General features: G+C 40.4%; 1 protein-coding gene across 2 annotated transcripts in view; it reads left to right on the top strand.

Annotated features, from left to right (window-relative positions):
- Igf2bp3 (insulin like growth factor 2 mRNA binding protein 3) overlaps window positions 1-13,405 on the top strand; it is a 112,832-nt gene that overhangs the window by 32,936 nt on the left and 66,491 nt on the right. The window contains exons 1-2 of one of the 2 annotated variants that reach the window (XM_042685054.1): window positions 1,367-1,423; window positions 5,032-5,080. In XM_042685054.1, the coding sequence (XP_042540988.1) occupies window positions 1,410-1,423; window positions 5,032-5,080 (63 nt within the window). In that variant the 5' untranslated portion in view covers window positions 1,367-1,409. Of the gene's footprint in view, window positions 1-1,366; window positions 1,424-5,031; window positions 5,081-13,405 lie in introns of those variants that run through there. The other variant, XM_042685055.1, reaches the window with a different exon arrangement.

Raw genomic sequence — 13,405 nt, 5'->3', positions numbered from 1 at the left:
TTCTCCTAGGCAGAGCTTATTGTCATCATTATTTAATGTTGTATTTCTCCCTCTTATTTTTGTGTAAGTATATGTGTGAGTATGTACGTGTGTACATACACTTTCTTTTCTTGCTTGGGGATTCTGTGGAAGAACACATTTTATAATGAGGCGCTTGATGTTCTATTTGTGCTCTGCTTTCAATGAGTCATGTAAAGATATGTCCTTATTAACTCACATTTATAACATGCATAAGATTTTATTGTAAACATTATAGTGTATTTTGCAAATCTCTCCCTCCTCCCCCTCCACCTCTTTTTTTTTTTTTTAGTACTAGGGTTTGATTTTAGGACCTTCTATTTGCCATGTAAAGTGCTCTTGAATTGAGCCCCATCTCCAGCTCTGTTTTTCACTGATTACTTTAGGATAGGGTTTCCTGGGCACACTGCTGGGCCAAGAACAACTTACTTTAGGCTTCTCATCATTGCAGGAATGCCCCCTCCATTGACATAGTCTCTGACTGTTCTGCCCAGGCTGGTCTGAAACTGTGACCTAATTTCAGCCTCTCAAGTAGTTTACCATGGTGAGCACAGGCCACAGTGCCCAGCTATGAACTAGGAAGGGGGTCTTAGGAACTTTTCTACCTGGTCTGGCCTTGAACCATGATCCTCCCTATCTCATCCTCCTGTAAGTAAGTAGCTAATTAAAGGTGTAGACTATTGGTTCCTAGCTAACAAATCCCTTTTTCTTGCCTCTTTTTTTTTTTTTTTTTCCAATTTTCTCCCTCATCTACAAATATAAAGCTAAGCCTTGAGCATAAGGAAATAGTAGAAGGAAGAAAAATACTTAAGTGACATCTTTTGTTGAGAATTTGATAAGACACTCCCAACTTAGCACTAAGGCAAAGTTATTCTTGGTGACATGGATGAGAATGTGATACTGGTCATTTCTCCCACCTTTTATCTACTTGGATTACTGGACTTCAAAAATGGAGCTATAATTCTTAACTGTATAACACGTGAAGGGAATAAATGAAAGAATAGGGACAATCACAATGTGACAGTATTAGATTTAGCCAGGCTGAGCAAATTCCTCTTTGGGTATAGATTGCACAGCTGGAATAACATTTTGTAGCCAGGACAAAGTGCTACTAAGAAGTGGGTGCGAGAGGACACACTTTATTGCTCTCAGTCTACATGGTTTGTCTTTATATTTAAAAACAACCTGTCCAGATGTGACCTGGGCTCCGTCCCTTTGCATAGTAAAATAAGTTAAAGGGAACAAGTTGCCCATGAGACTTAGTTTTTCTCTTCTTGTTTTTAACTCATGTTAGCAGCATTAGATCACAATTGGAGCCTCAGTGTCTTTTGCTGATTAAGTGTAAAAGCAGGGATTCCCACTTGATGTGTATATGTTGATAGAAAAAAAGGATGACAGAAATAAGGTAAGGGGAAATGGGGTTGTTTGATGGAAGGTTCTAAGTAATTCAATACCTCCTACCAAAAAAGCTCAATTGGCTTTTTTGCTTAAGGCTGTTGGTGGCACTCTACCACTTGAGCCAGAGCTTCACTTTGAGCTTTTTACTGGTTAATTGGAGATAAGAGTCTCCAAGATTTGTCTGCTTGTGCTGGCTTTGAACTGCTATCTTGAGATCCTGTTCAGAGATGAATAGCTAGAATTATGGGCTTGAACCACAAGCACCTGGTGAGTTTTTGTAAATAGGTTTTTTGTTATGAAATATATACATCCTATTTATTACTATGTATGTTGCTGGAGGAAGTAAGAAACTTAATTGTTGACTTGAACTTTCAGGATTTAATAGTGCTAGAAACAATGTTTACTTTCTTGACTCAAGTATTTATAACCTTAATCCAAAAAAGGTCAGGTGGAAGATGGTAAAAGAAGTGGCAAGTTGATCATGTTTAGTTGTAGCTTCTTTGACTGTCTTTAATTGTGTTGGGTTCTAAGTTTCTTGCCTTGTCTGCTTCAGCAGAAGTTGCGTTTTTGGCTGCCTGAATATATTTTATGTCTTTGGGTTGATTTCTTTCCTTGTGGAGCCTTTTGGAGTAGAGTTAGGAACCAGAAGTAGAAAGGTAAGAGTAGTAGAAAAACACTAGCTGTATAGAAATGTCAAAATACTAGCTATATAGAAATAATTCTGTTTGTCTAAAATGAAACAATAGAAATGAGTCATTTATTTAAAGGAAATAATTATTTTGTGGCCAATTCCAATAAGTGAAGGTTGAATGTACATTTTATAGGAAACACAGTTAATGGATTTTTATTTTTATTTTTGGTCTGTCGTGGGGCCTGAACTCTGGCCCTGGGCACTGTCCTTCAGCAATTCAGCTCAAGGCTAGTGCTCTACCATTTCAGCCACAGTGTCACTTCTGGCATTTTCTGCTTATGTGGTGCTGAGGAATCGAACCCAGGGCCTCATGCATGTGAGGCAAGTACTCTACCCCTGAGCCACCTTCCCACCCCTGGATTTTTTTTCTTTTCTGTGGTGCTGGGGTTTGAACTCTGGGCCCTACTCTTACTAGGCGGGTCCTGTCCCACTTGAACCATGCCTCTCAGCCCTTTATGCTTTTTTGTCTGGGACCAGCTTTATACCAAAATCCTACTTCTTTCTGCCTTCTAAGGAGCTAGGATTATAGCCAATCTTTGGATTGCTTTTAATGTACAAAAGATAGGATCCTATTGAAAGAATTTCTTGGAAGCCTCAGTAGTGGATATTTGTTTTTGTGATTAATCATCTGCTAGTGGACTTGAACTTTTTAATGTACATTTACATGGGACTTTGGGGAAATTCTTTTGATAGTATATATGTACTTGCCCAAATGAGCCCAGTTGTGGTGGATACCTCATTTTTTAGTACTGTGTTGCCAGTTCTCATGGTGTCAGATGCATGATTAAAATAGATTTATATTTGCATATGTATAGCAAAACTTCTTACCTCATTAGTTGCTCGGGGTAAATATTTACAGTGTTAGTAACTTATGTTAGCTGAAGCCATATACAGCAGCTCGGAAATCTCTGTGTTAGTACTTGTTTTACTTCATTAATGATTATGAGCATAAATTATTTTTAGAAGCTTCCCAAACTACTATCTCATCTGCAAATTCTAACTAGGTGGTGGGTGGGTGGAAAATTTTTTCCCCCCAAATCAAGGCTCTTTTTACCACTTTTTGGATATACTTATCTCTTGATGATTTGCTTTGTTTCGCTGTGTCATAGAGCTGATTTAAATGACACATCCCTAGCAAGATAGAAGCTTGATCTGCACTCGGTTCGAATCCTAGTAATACACACATGTGCCCACGCGCGTTCGTGTGTGTGTGTGCGCGCGCGCACACACACACACACACACACACACACACACAGTATCTGTCTTTCCTGTTCCATTTTGATTGCAAACAGTTTTGGTTTATGAGAACAGTGCCATTATTCTCTTGGTTTTAGAAAGCGGGATGGAGCCATGGTCCAGACTGGGAACCTAGACTAACTATGTTTCTCTGGGCTAATTAAAAAAAAGTTCACAACAGTTGTAATTTTTTTTTGGAGGGGGCGGGTGGTCAGTCGTGGGAATTAAACTCTGGGCCTGGGTATTGTCCCTGAACCCTTCAGCTCAAGATGAGTGCTCTACCACTTGAGCCACAGCACCACTTCTGATTTTGTGGTCCTTTATTGGAGGTAAGAGTCTCACGGACTTGCCTGCCTGGTCTGCCTTTGAACTATGATCCTCAGATCTCAGCTTCCTGAGTAGTTAGGATTACAGGCGTGAGCCACTGGCACCTGGCTTACAGTTGTAATTTTTAAGTTAAGAAATCTAATTATTTCACTTGAGATGTCAAAGTCAATTGCTAAGTTGGTATTGATAATTTATTGTTATTAACGTCTGCCTTGCCTTACCTGGTTTTGAGCTTGAGATCCCCTGCATTGGCCTCCCTACTAATATTTAGGTGCTCTACTGGCATTGTTATTGTTTTTAATAGTTGACTCTAAATTTCCTTCCCCTTCTAAAGGATTGTTTGGCCTGTGGTATCTGTAGTACAATCTCACATACTCAGTGAGTTATTTCTTTTCCTTCACAAATCCACATGTATGTATGTGAGCATTTTTAACTGAGTTGAAGAATCTTTATGGTATTTTGTGTGTGTGTGTGTGTGTGTGTGTGTGTGTGTGTGTGTGTGTGTGTATGTGTATGTGTATGTGTATGTATGCGCGCACTGTGGATTCTTGTGGTAATCTCAAACCAACAAACCCCCTAGGATATTTTTAAGTGCATGAAGTACATAAGCTTATCAACAGAACAAGTCATACCAAAATGCAGCTAGCAAATTAAAAACTTAGAGAAATATGTGCTTCTTAGCAGAAGTAACATCTAAACTTAACAGCAATGAGTGTTGATATTTAAATATCGGCAACAACTTAGTGTGGCATGAAAATATCTGATTTATATTCACATAAAAATTTCAAGTGCTATAATTCTGTGTGACTTGATGCCAACAGTCATAATTCAAGAAAGTGTTGAATTTTAGTAAAGGGATAGTGAAAATAAATAAATGTGTGATTCCTCCCCCCCTCCCCCACCCCAGTTCTGCGTTCTCTGAATTCCTCTGGTCCTTGGCTGTGATCTCAGAGTAAAAAACATCTGGACGGAGTCTTTGTGTCTTAGGAGACTTAATTTGAGGAAAGAGAGTTTGAACTTTTAATATAGTCATCTGATGAAATCCCCCCCTTCAAATTGCACCAGTTATCATGGCTTTTAAAATATGTCACAACAATCCAATAATGCCAGCTCTCCAAATGGTAGCATTCTGCAACTCGTGATTAACTTTTTTCCTGGAGCTACATTTGGGAGACAGACAGACAGACACACATATGTATATGTGTGTGTGTTTGCATTTGTAGTTAATAATAAGATTAGTATTGTAATAGCTCCTAGCTTCCGTGGGGGAGGGGAGTGGGTGGGCTGGGGGTGGCTACTGATGTATGTGTTTTGTTTGGGATGTCTTGTATCTTAAAATTTTTTTAAATTTTTTTCTACAGGATTCGGAAACTTCAGATCCGAAATATCCCACCTCACTTACAGTGGGAGGTAAGAATTAAGAATTTGTATATTTAAAGTTAAGATCTAATCACTTGACCCTATTGCTAATAGTTTATCCAACGTTTTCTCCCAACTGTTAGAGTTACAACACAAAATCCTTCTCTCATATAGACACACACACACACACACACACACACACACACACACACACACACACACACACACACACACACACACACACACACACACACACACACACACGTTCTTTGAATTTTAAGTTGAAATTGAATTGCTGAATTGTCTTTTTCAGTCTAATCCAGACAGGATCTTGTTGGATTTGAATTTTTCTAGTGAGTGTACCAATTATATTTAAATATGAAAATCTCTTTGGCAGGTATTTTTATTTTTATGCTGGGGCTTACACTTAGGGCTTGGCGCTGTACCCTAGCTATTTTTGGCTATCGGCTGCCTTTCTATCAGAGCTCTGTTACTGGCTTTTTTTCTGTTAATTGTAGATAAGTCTCATTGACTTTCTTGTCTAGGCTGGCTTTGAACTGCAAAGCCTTCCGAATAGCTAGAATTACATTTGTGAGCCATCAGTGCCTGGCTGGCTAGTTTTTAAAAAAACAAATAACCAGCTACTTATATTTTATTCTAAAATGTTGTTCTGCTTCCTTTTGCTCGGATGGTGGCCTGTAGAGATTGTGAATAAATGCAAACTAAGTAGCACAATTGAATAGTTCATGTCAGCAATTTTCCAAGCATAATAATGATGTCATGGTCAGAATCTGGGACACCAGTAGTTGAAGAGATCAGGGAAAATGACTGTAATCTCTTCCAGACCATGAAAGCTGAAGGGTCTTAAACCTACCTTGGAGAAGTGGTACTAGAAAACTCCTGGGCCTTTGTTTTTGTAAACATCACTAGTTTTTTGTTTCAGATTAGTCTTCTAAAGTGACATTTGATGAGCTGCTAAGCCAGAGCCCTCATCAAACTGCAAACTCCATTAAAAGATTTCTTTGATAGTTGAGAGGGATTTGTCTGGATTTTTAAAAAAAGATAATTTTATTGTTATTCAGGGGTTATATAAAAAGGTTACCATTTCATAAGTAACAACTTACCCACCTTTTGCTTTCCTCCAGTTCCCCTTCCCTGCCCACACATTTGTATCAAATCATGTATGTCCACTGGTCACTGCTGGCTTACACCTGTAACCCTGGCTTTTTAGGGGGCTGGCATCTGATCTGCAAATAGCTAGTAATAATACTGGACTGGAGGTGTGGTTCAGGTAGTAGATCTCTAGCTGTGAGAGAAACAAGCTGCAAGAGATCCCAACACCCTGAGTTCAAGCCCTGGTACCGGCATGCATGCGTATGTGTGCGCCATGCACACACACACACACACACACACACACACGCACAAACCATTTGTGGCTAAGAATAGTTTATATAAAGCTATCTTATTAATAGTATTATTGCATTTTATCTTTGAGGGAAAGTTAATTTTTTGGTATATGCTAAATATTTTTCATATAGTGTCATAATATACTTTGTTGATGAAAATAGTGACTGAAAGTTTAAACTCGATATGTCCCCATATTTTAAGTTAATATTTGTTTAGGTAATTCAGTAGCTTGGGAAATGAGATTGCAGATCAGTTGTTTGTTCTAAAGATTACTACTTGATTCCCTTATTTTAAGATGAACCATATTATATAGGATTTTATTGGGGGCAGGGGAAGTGCTAGGCCTGGAGCTTGAACTCAAGGTCTGGGCACTGTTCCTTAGCTCTTTTTCTGAAAGCTAGTGCTCTACCATTTGAACCACAGCTCTACTTCTGGCTTTTTTTGGTAGTTAATTGGAGATCAGAGTCTCAGAATTTCCTTAGGCTGAACAATGATCTTCAGATCTCAGCCTCCTGAGTAACTAGGGATACAGGCATGAGCCACCGGCATCTGACCATATTATATAGGACTTTAGATATGATTTAATATGGTAATTCTGTTAAGGAATTGTATCTTTTTTTTTTTTAATTTAATTTAATTTTATTTGTGAACATACTGTACAGAGGGGTTACAATTACATGGGCAGGATAATGCGTACATTTCTTACCAAGCATTGCAGCCTCCTCCTTTGGTTTACCCTTCACATCCCTTCCCAGCCTCCCCCCTCCCCCCCAATCCCAATCCTTCTCCTCCCCTCCCCCCCCCCCCCCCCCCCACGTTGTAAAGCTCGTTTTGGACATGACAACTTGTACTTCTCATTGTTGCAACAGGTCCACCTGTATCCTTAAACAACTGGTTTTTCCCCATCTCCTCCACAAGTTATACTGACATCAAATATAGTGAAAGCAGGGGTTATACTGTGGGGGAGGGACATACAAAGCAACAAAGAGATAATCTTATAAATGCGTTAGAAACACATGCATGAAAGAAAAAAACATTAAAATACATATCTAAGGGTTCATTTTCCTGACATCACATTATCTGACCTTTTCCGCTTGACTCATACATATACTAGATATTGCAAATAAGGGAAACCATGGGACCTATGTTTCTTTGGGCCTGGCTTACTTCACTTAATATAATTTTTTCCAAGTTTTTCCATTTCCTAACAAATGGGGCAATGTCATTCTTTCTGATGGAGGCTTGGAATTCCATTGTGTATATATACCACATTTTCTTGATCCATTCATCTACTGAGGGGCATCTGGGTTGGTTCCATATCTTAGCTATGGTAAATAATGCTGCAAATAACATAGTTGTGCTGGTAGCTTTAGTGTGGTCTTGTTTGTAAACATTTGGGTAAATGCCCAAAAGTGGGATTGCTGGGTCATAGGGGAGTTCTATGTGAAGTCTTTTGAGGAACCTCCATACTGCTTACCAAAGTGGTTGAACAAGTTTACATTCCCACCAACAATGAAGTAAGGTTCCTTTCTGTCCACATCCCCTCCAGCATCTGTTGTTGTTAGAGTTCTTGATTTTTGCCATTCTAACTGGAGTGAGGTGATATCTCAATGCTGTTTTGATTTGCATTTCTTTTATGGCTAGGGATGTTGAACATTTCTTCATGTGTCTATGGCCATCCTTCTTTCTTCTTTAGAGAAGTTTCTCTTTAAGTCTTTCGCCCACTTATTTATTGGGCAGTTGTTTCTTTGAGGATTTGTTGTTGGGGGATTTAATTTTTTGAGTTCCAAGTATATTTTAGATATGAGACCCTTGTCCGTTGTATGGCTAGTAAAGATCTTCTCCCAATCCGTGGGCTTTCTATTGATCTTGCTAGCTATGTCATTTGCCCTGCAGAAGCTCTGCAACTTTATGCAATCCCATTTGTCTAACCTTTCTTTGATTTGTTGTGTTTCCGGGTCTCTATTCAAAAAATTTCGGCCTGAGCCAAGGAGACCTAGGGTTTCTCCTATTCCATCCTGTAATGTTTTCAGAGTGTCTGCTTTGAGTTCAAGGTCTTTGATCCATTTGGAGTTGATTCTGGTGCAGGGTGATATATAAGGATCTAGCTTTAGTTTTCTACTTGTAGTTAACCAATTTTGCCAGCACCATTTACTGAAGAGGCTGTCTTTCTTCCATTCTATTGTTTTAGCTCCCTTATCGAAGATTAGATGGCTATAGGTCTGTAGGTTCGTTTCTGGGTTTTCAATTCTATTCCATTGGTCCTGAGGTCTGTTCTTATGCCAATACCAAGCTGTTTTGATTACTATGGCTTTATAGTAAAGTTTGAAATTTGGTATTGATATTCCTCCAGCAGTGTTCTTTCCATTAAGGAGCGTTTTTGCTATTCGGGGTCTTTTATTGTTCCATATGAATTTTTGGATTGCCTCTTCTAAGGAATTATATCTTAATATAATGTAACTTTTATGAAATGGTGAAATATTAGCAGCCAATTTTTAGGTTAGTAAATGGTTAGAATGTTAGTGTATCTGCCAAAGACTAGTGGCAAGAATCACTCATAATCTCTTTAAGCCAGATGCTAATGGCTCATGCCTGTAAACCTAGCTACTCCTCAGGAGGCTGAGATCTGAGGATTGCAGTTCAAAGCTAACCCCGGCAGGAATGTCTGTGAGACTTCTTATTTCCAAGTAACTATTAGAAAAGCCAGAAGTCGGGAAGGACGTTCCCCTTGCACAATACCAAAACTATGAGAAGGAGGACTCTTAAGGTATTTTACAATAGGGTCTGGTTTACATAAATTACTCACTTTAGTTACATAATTTAGCCATCACGTAGCATCCATCCAGCGACCCAGATGCATTTTTTTTTGAGCCTGAATTGTGGACCTGGGCGCTATCCCTCTTCTCTTCAGCTCAAAGCTAGTACCCTACCTCTTGAATCACAGTACCGCTTTCGGCTTTTTCTGCTTATGTGCTGAGGAATCAAACCCAGGGCCTCATGCATGCAAGGCAAGAACTCTACCACTGAGCCATCTTCCCAGCCCTGAACATTCTTATATGTCTTTTTTTGTGTGTGAATGCATTCACATTCTTATGGCAAATACCTTGGAATAAATTTAACATGTTTAACTTGAAAAAAAGAAAGAAAGAAAAGAAAAGCCAGAAGTGGAGCTGTGGCTCAAGTGGTAGAGCACTAGTCCTGAACACAACAGTTCAGGGACAGTGCCCAGCTCCTGAGTCCAAGCCCTAGGACTAGGCACACCAAAAAAACCAAAAACCAAACAAAAACCCAACAACAAAACTCTTCAGTTGTTTCTTTCATTTCCCCTCTTTCTTGGTAAAATCCAACTAATCTAGTTTTCTTAATTGTCATACTTTCCCCCCTTCTGATAGTTTTTTTTTTTTTTGGCCAGTTGTGACAGTTGAATATTGAGCCTGAGTGCTGTCCCCTGAGCCTCTTTTGCTCAAGGCCACCACTTTACCATTTGAGTCAAAGCTCTACTTCTGACTTTTTCTGTGATTACTTGGAATAAGAGTCTAACTTTCCTGCCTAGGCCAGCTGCAAGCCACCATCTTCAGACCTCTGTCTCCTGAGTAGCTAGAATTACAGGCATGAGTCATTGGCACTGGCTCACATCTCAATAAGTATCCCAGCCTGGCCTTGAACTCAATAGCCTCCTGCCTTTGCCTTCTTAGCTCTGAGATTTTAGATGTGCACGGCCTCACCTAACCCCATAATCTTTTGAGGTATTGTCATGTTGGTGACATCTTCATTTTCAAATGGGCAAACATGACACATATGATTAAGTAAGCAGAAGCCAGGCGCTGGTGGCTTATGTTTGTAATCCTAGCTACTATGGAGGCTGAGATCTGAGGATCAAGTTTTGAATAAGACTCTTACCTCCAATTAAGCACCCCCCCCAAAAAAAAAAAAAAAAACCAAACCAGGAAGTGGAGCTGTGGCTCAAGTAGTAGAGCATTACCCTTGAGTAAAATAAAAGCTCAGGGACAGTGCCCAGTCCCTGAATTCAAGCTCCAGGACCAGCACCTGGGGTTGTGGGGGGAGAGGGGGAGTAGGTGCAAAGTGGGGAGATGAGGGGGGATGTAAGCAGAAATAGAAGTTTGGAACTACTTTCAAGCTGTGACTATTTGATTAATTGACGTAGAGCAGCAGAAACAAACTTACTAAAGGTTTCTTAGGGGTATGATGGGCTAATTAGTGTTTCCTTTACTTGAAGATTTGGGTAAGCATTATTTCCCTCTGGAGAAGGGTTTGTATATTTTTTATCTTTACACTGGGTATGCTGGCCATCTCTTGTGCCAAAGCTTACTGTAGACAGTGATAATTTTGCACTTACAGCTCCAAATTCTCATGATAATGAAAGGCTTAGGCTTTGAATCCACTGATTAATCTTAGGATTATAGACAGTAGAACAACCAGACATTATGTGACTCCTGATTTGTTGGGGTGGGAAACATAACATCCAGACAAAATATTCTTGTTTGAAAAAGAGGTTTGACTAGATTCTGCTTCAATCTATTTTGAGTTGGAAAGCCAAATTAAATGATGCTGTAAAGAAACAACTAGCCAAATCCAGAATGTGGACATTCCAGAGGATAAATGTTACTGTCTTGGTAGACAAGCAGTGGCATGAAAACAGGGAAGAGGACTTACAGAATAAGACATGAGAAGATAAGAAAGCAAGCACATGCCTACAGTGAGTTATTTGTGATTAGTGTGAACATGTCTGTGAAGAACCACAGACCTAGAGAAAGAAGCCTTACAGTTTTGTAGAAAACATGGTAGCCTTGAAGCCCGACTTAGAATTGTATCCTAGCTCCATCTACTACCTTCTAGTTTGGGTGGCCTACTTGTGGTCCCTGATTGATCTGGTTTACAAAACAATCCCAGCCTCAGGTTCAGATTTGAGAATCATGGTTCAAAGCCAGCCAGGCAGAAAAGTCTATGAGACTCTTATCTCCAACTAACCATTAAAAACCCTGAAGTGGAACTGTGGCTTAAAGAGGCAGAGTGTCAGCCTGAGCAGAAAAAGCTAAGCAAGAGCATGAAGCCATAAATTCAAGCCCTAATACAGTCACACACACACACACACACACACACACAAAATCTGTGTCATTTTTTTTCTTATCCTTACATGGAAATAATAATTGCTACTTCCTTGCAGATTAAATAGGATTGAAACAGTTGCATGCACATACGTATGTGCCTGTGTGTACGTGTGTGTGTGTGTGTGTGTGTGTGTGTGTGTGTGTGTGTCCGTGTCCCTCCAGCCAGGATCACAGAAAACATACCAGGTATTCATCAAGAGCTTCCATATGGAGAATCACCTGGGTGTTAGAGGTGTTTTAGCGTAAAATGGGACTGAGAAGTAGTAAATGCAGGGATGCACATTCTGCTGAGTGATGAGAAAGAATAAATTGAGCAGGGCGTTGGTGGCTCACACCTGTAATCCTAGCTACTCAGGAGGCTGAGATCTGAGGAGCCTGGGCAGGAAAGTCTGTAAGACTTTTATCTCCAACTGACCATCACAAAACCAGAAGTAGTGCTGTGGCTCAAGTGGTAGAGTGCTTATCTTGAGCTGCAGAGCTCAGGGACAGCGCCCAGGCCCAGAGTTCAAGCCCCACTACCAAAAAAAAAAAAGAAAGAAAGAAAGAAAAATTGAGGCTATCAGATCATAGGAAACTTTAGAGGAAGAGCCCCAAAGAGCTGAGACTCAAATCTCTGTGCACAGGAGGGCTCCTTGGCTGTGGCCTGTACCTGGGATGGCGGGGAGGCCCAGAGCAGCTAGAGCCTGAATCCGAATGCTGACATGGGGGTGCTGACAGAGGCAGCTGGCAACAGGAAAGAACAGAAAGTCTTGTTTCCTCTACCCCAGCCCTCCTATCTCCAGCCAGTGCCACCTCTTAGCAGAAGCGTAGAGGAACAGCTGAGGAAGGAGCGTCAGAGAACACAGTCCCAGCCTCAGTGCCAGAGTTTGCAAGGAGATTTGGAAGCAAGAGATCAAGCCCAGCCCAAGTTCCAACTTAGAAATGTAAAGATCATGTTGTCAGCCATTTTCTGTGAAGTTTCTGAACGAGTCACAGAATCTGGGACCATGGTGGAAACATTTACTTTTACTTTGAGGTCACATTGCAGTGTGGTGTCGTATAAGATCTGTGGCTGGGCCATTTGTATGACACCACTGTTGTGGTATCATATTATTTGTTGTCCATATTCTACTGAAAGATAAAAAAGGGATTCCTCTCAGGTTCTTGGGGTAGTGATATTTTCACACTGTGTATGTGTCAAGCAGGAGTAAAATGACTTGTAACCATTTAGTTTTGGAAGACACTAAAGCATTATGGGTGCCAGATTGGCTGAATATTTTACTTTTTTTTTTTTTTTTTTTGGTGGGGGGTAGTGGTGGGTACTAGGGTTTGAACTCAGAGCCTTGTTCTTGGCAGGCAAGTTACTCAGTCATTTGAGCCCTGTTCCCAGGTAGGGTCTAATCCTTCCCTTCCCCACAGCCAGCCTCAGGCCATGATCCTCCTACCTACAAGCTACCTCCTAGCTCCTGTGTAGATGGGATTACAGGTATCATGCCCAGGCAAATGTTTTACTCTTAAATATTTGTGCAAATAACAATATGAGGAAACTCACTGTTTGAAGGACCTGCTCTGGAGAATTAAGAAAGTTTGTTCCCCCCCCAAAATGTGGAATGCAGATGGGAAATAGAAAACTTTCCCCCCTTCATCCCTTAACTTCCTTGCTCAGGGGACTTATATCTAGAAGGTTCCTCTTCTGAATGAGGACAGATTTGGACCATCAGGTACTCTTGTGAGGTGTGTGGGTGGGCTGAGTCGAGGGAATCCTGCTTTGAGTGGATAAGGTGTTTGGGGGAGTAATCCTGCTTTGAGTGGATAAGGTGTTTGGGGGAGTAATCCTGCTTTGAGTGGATAAGGTGTTTGG

This window comes from Dipodomys spectabilis, unplaced genomic scaffold, assembly GCF_019054845.1.
Source record: "Dipodomys spectabilis isolate Male_0828 unplaced genomic scaffold, ASM1905484v1 ptg000092l, whole genome shotgun sequence".
Taxonomy (NCBI): Eukaryota; Metazoa; Chordata; class Mammalia; order Rodentia; family Heteromyidae; genus Dipodomys; species Dipodomys spectabilis.
The sequence above is the reverse complement of the archived record's forward strand: the minus strand, read 5'-3'. Positions and strand labels throughout refer to the sequence as shown.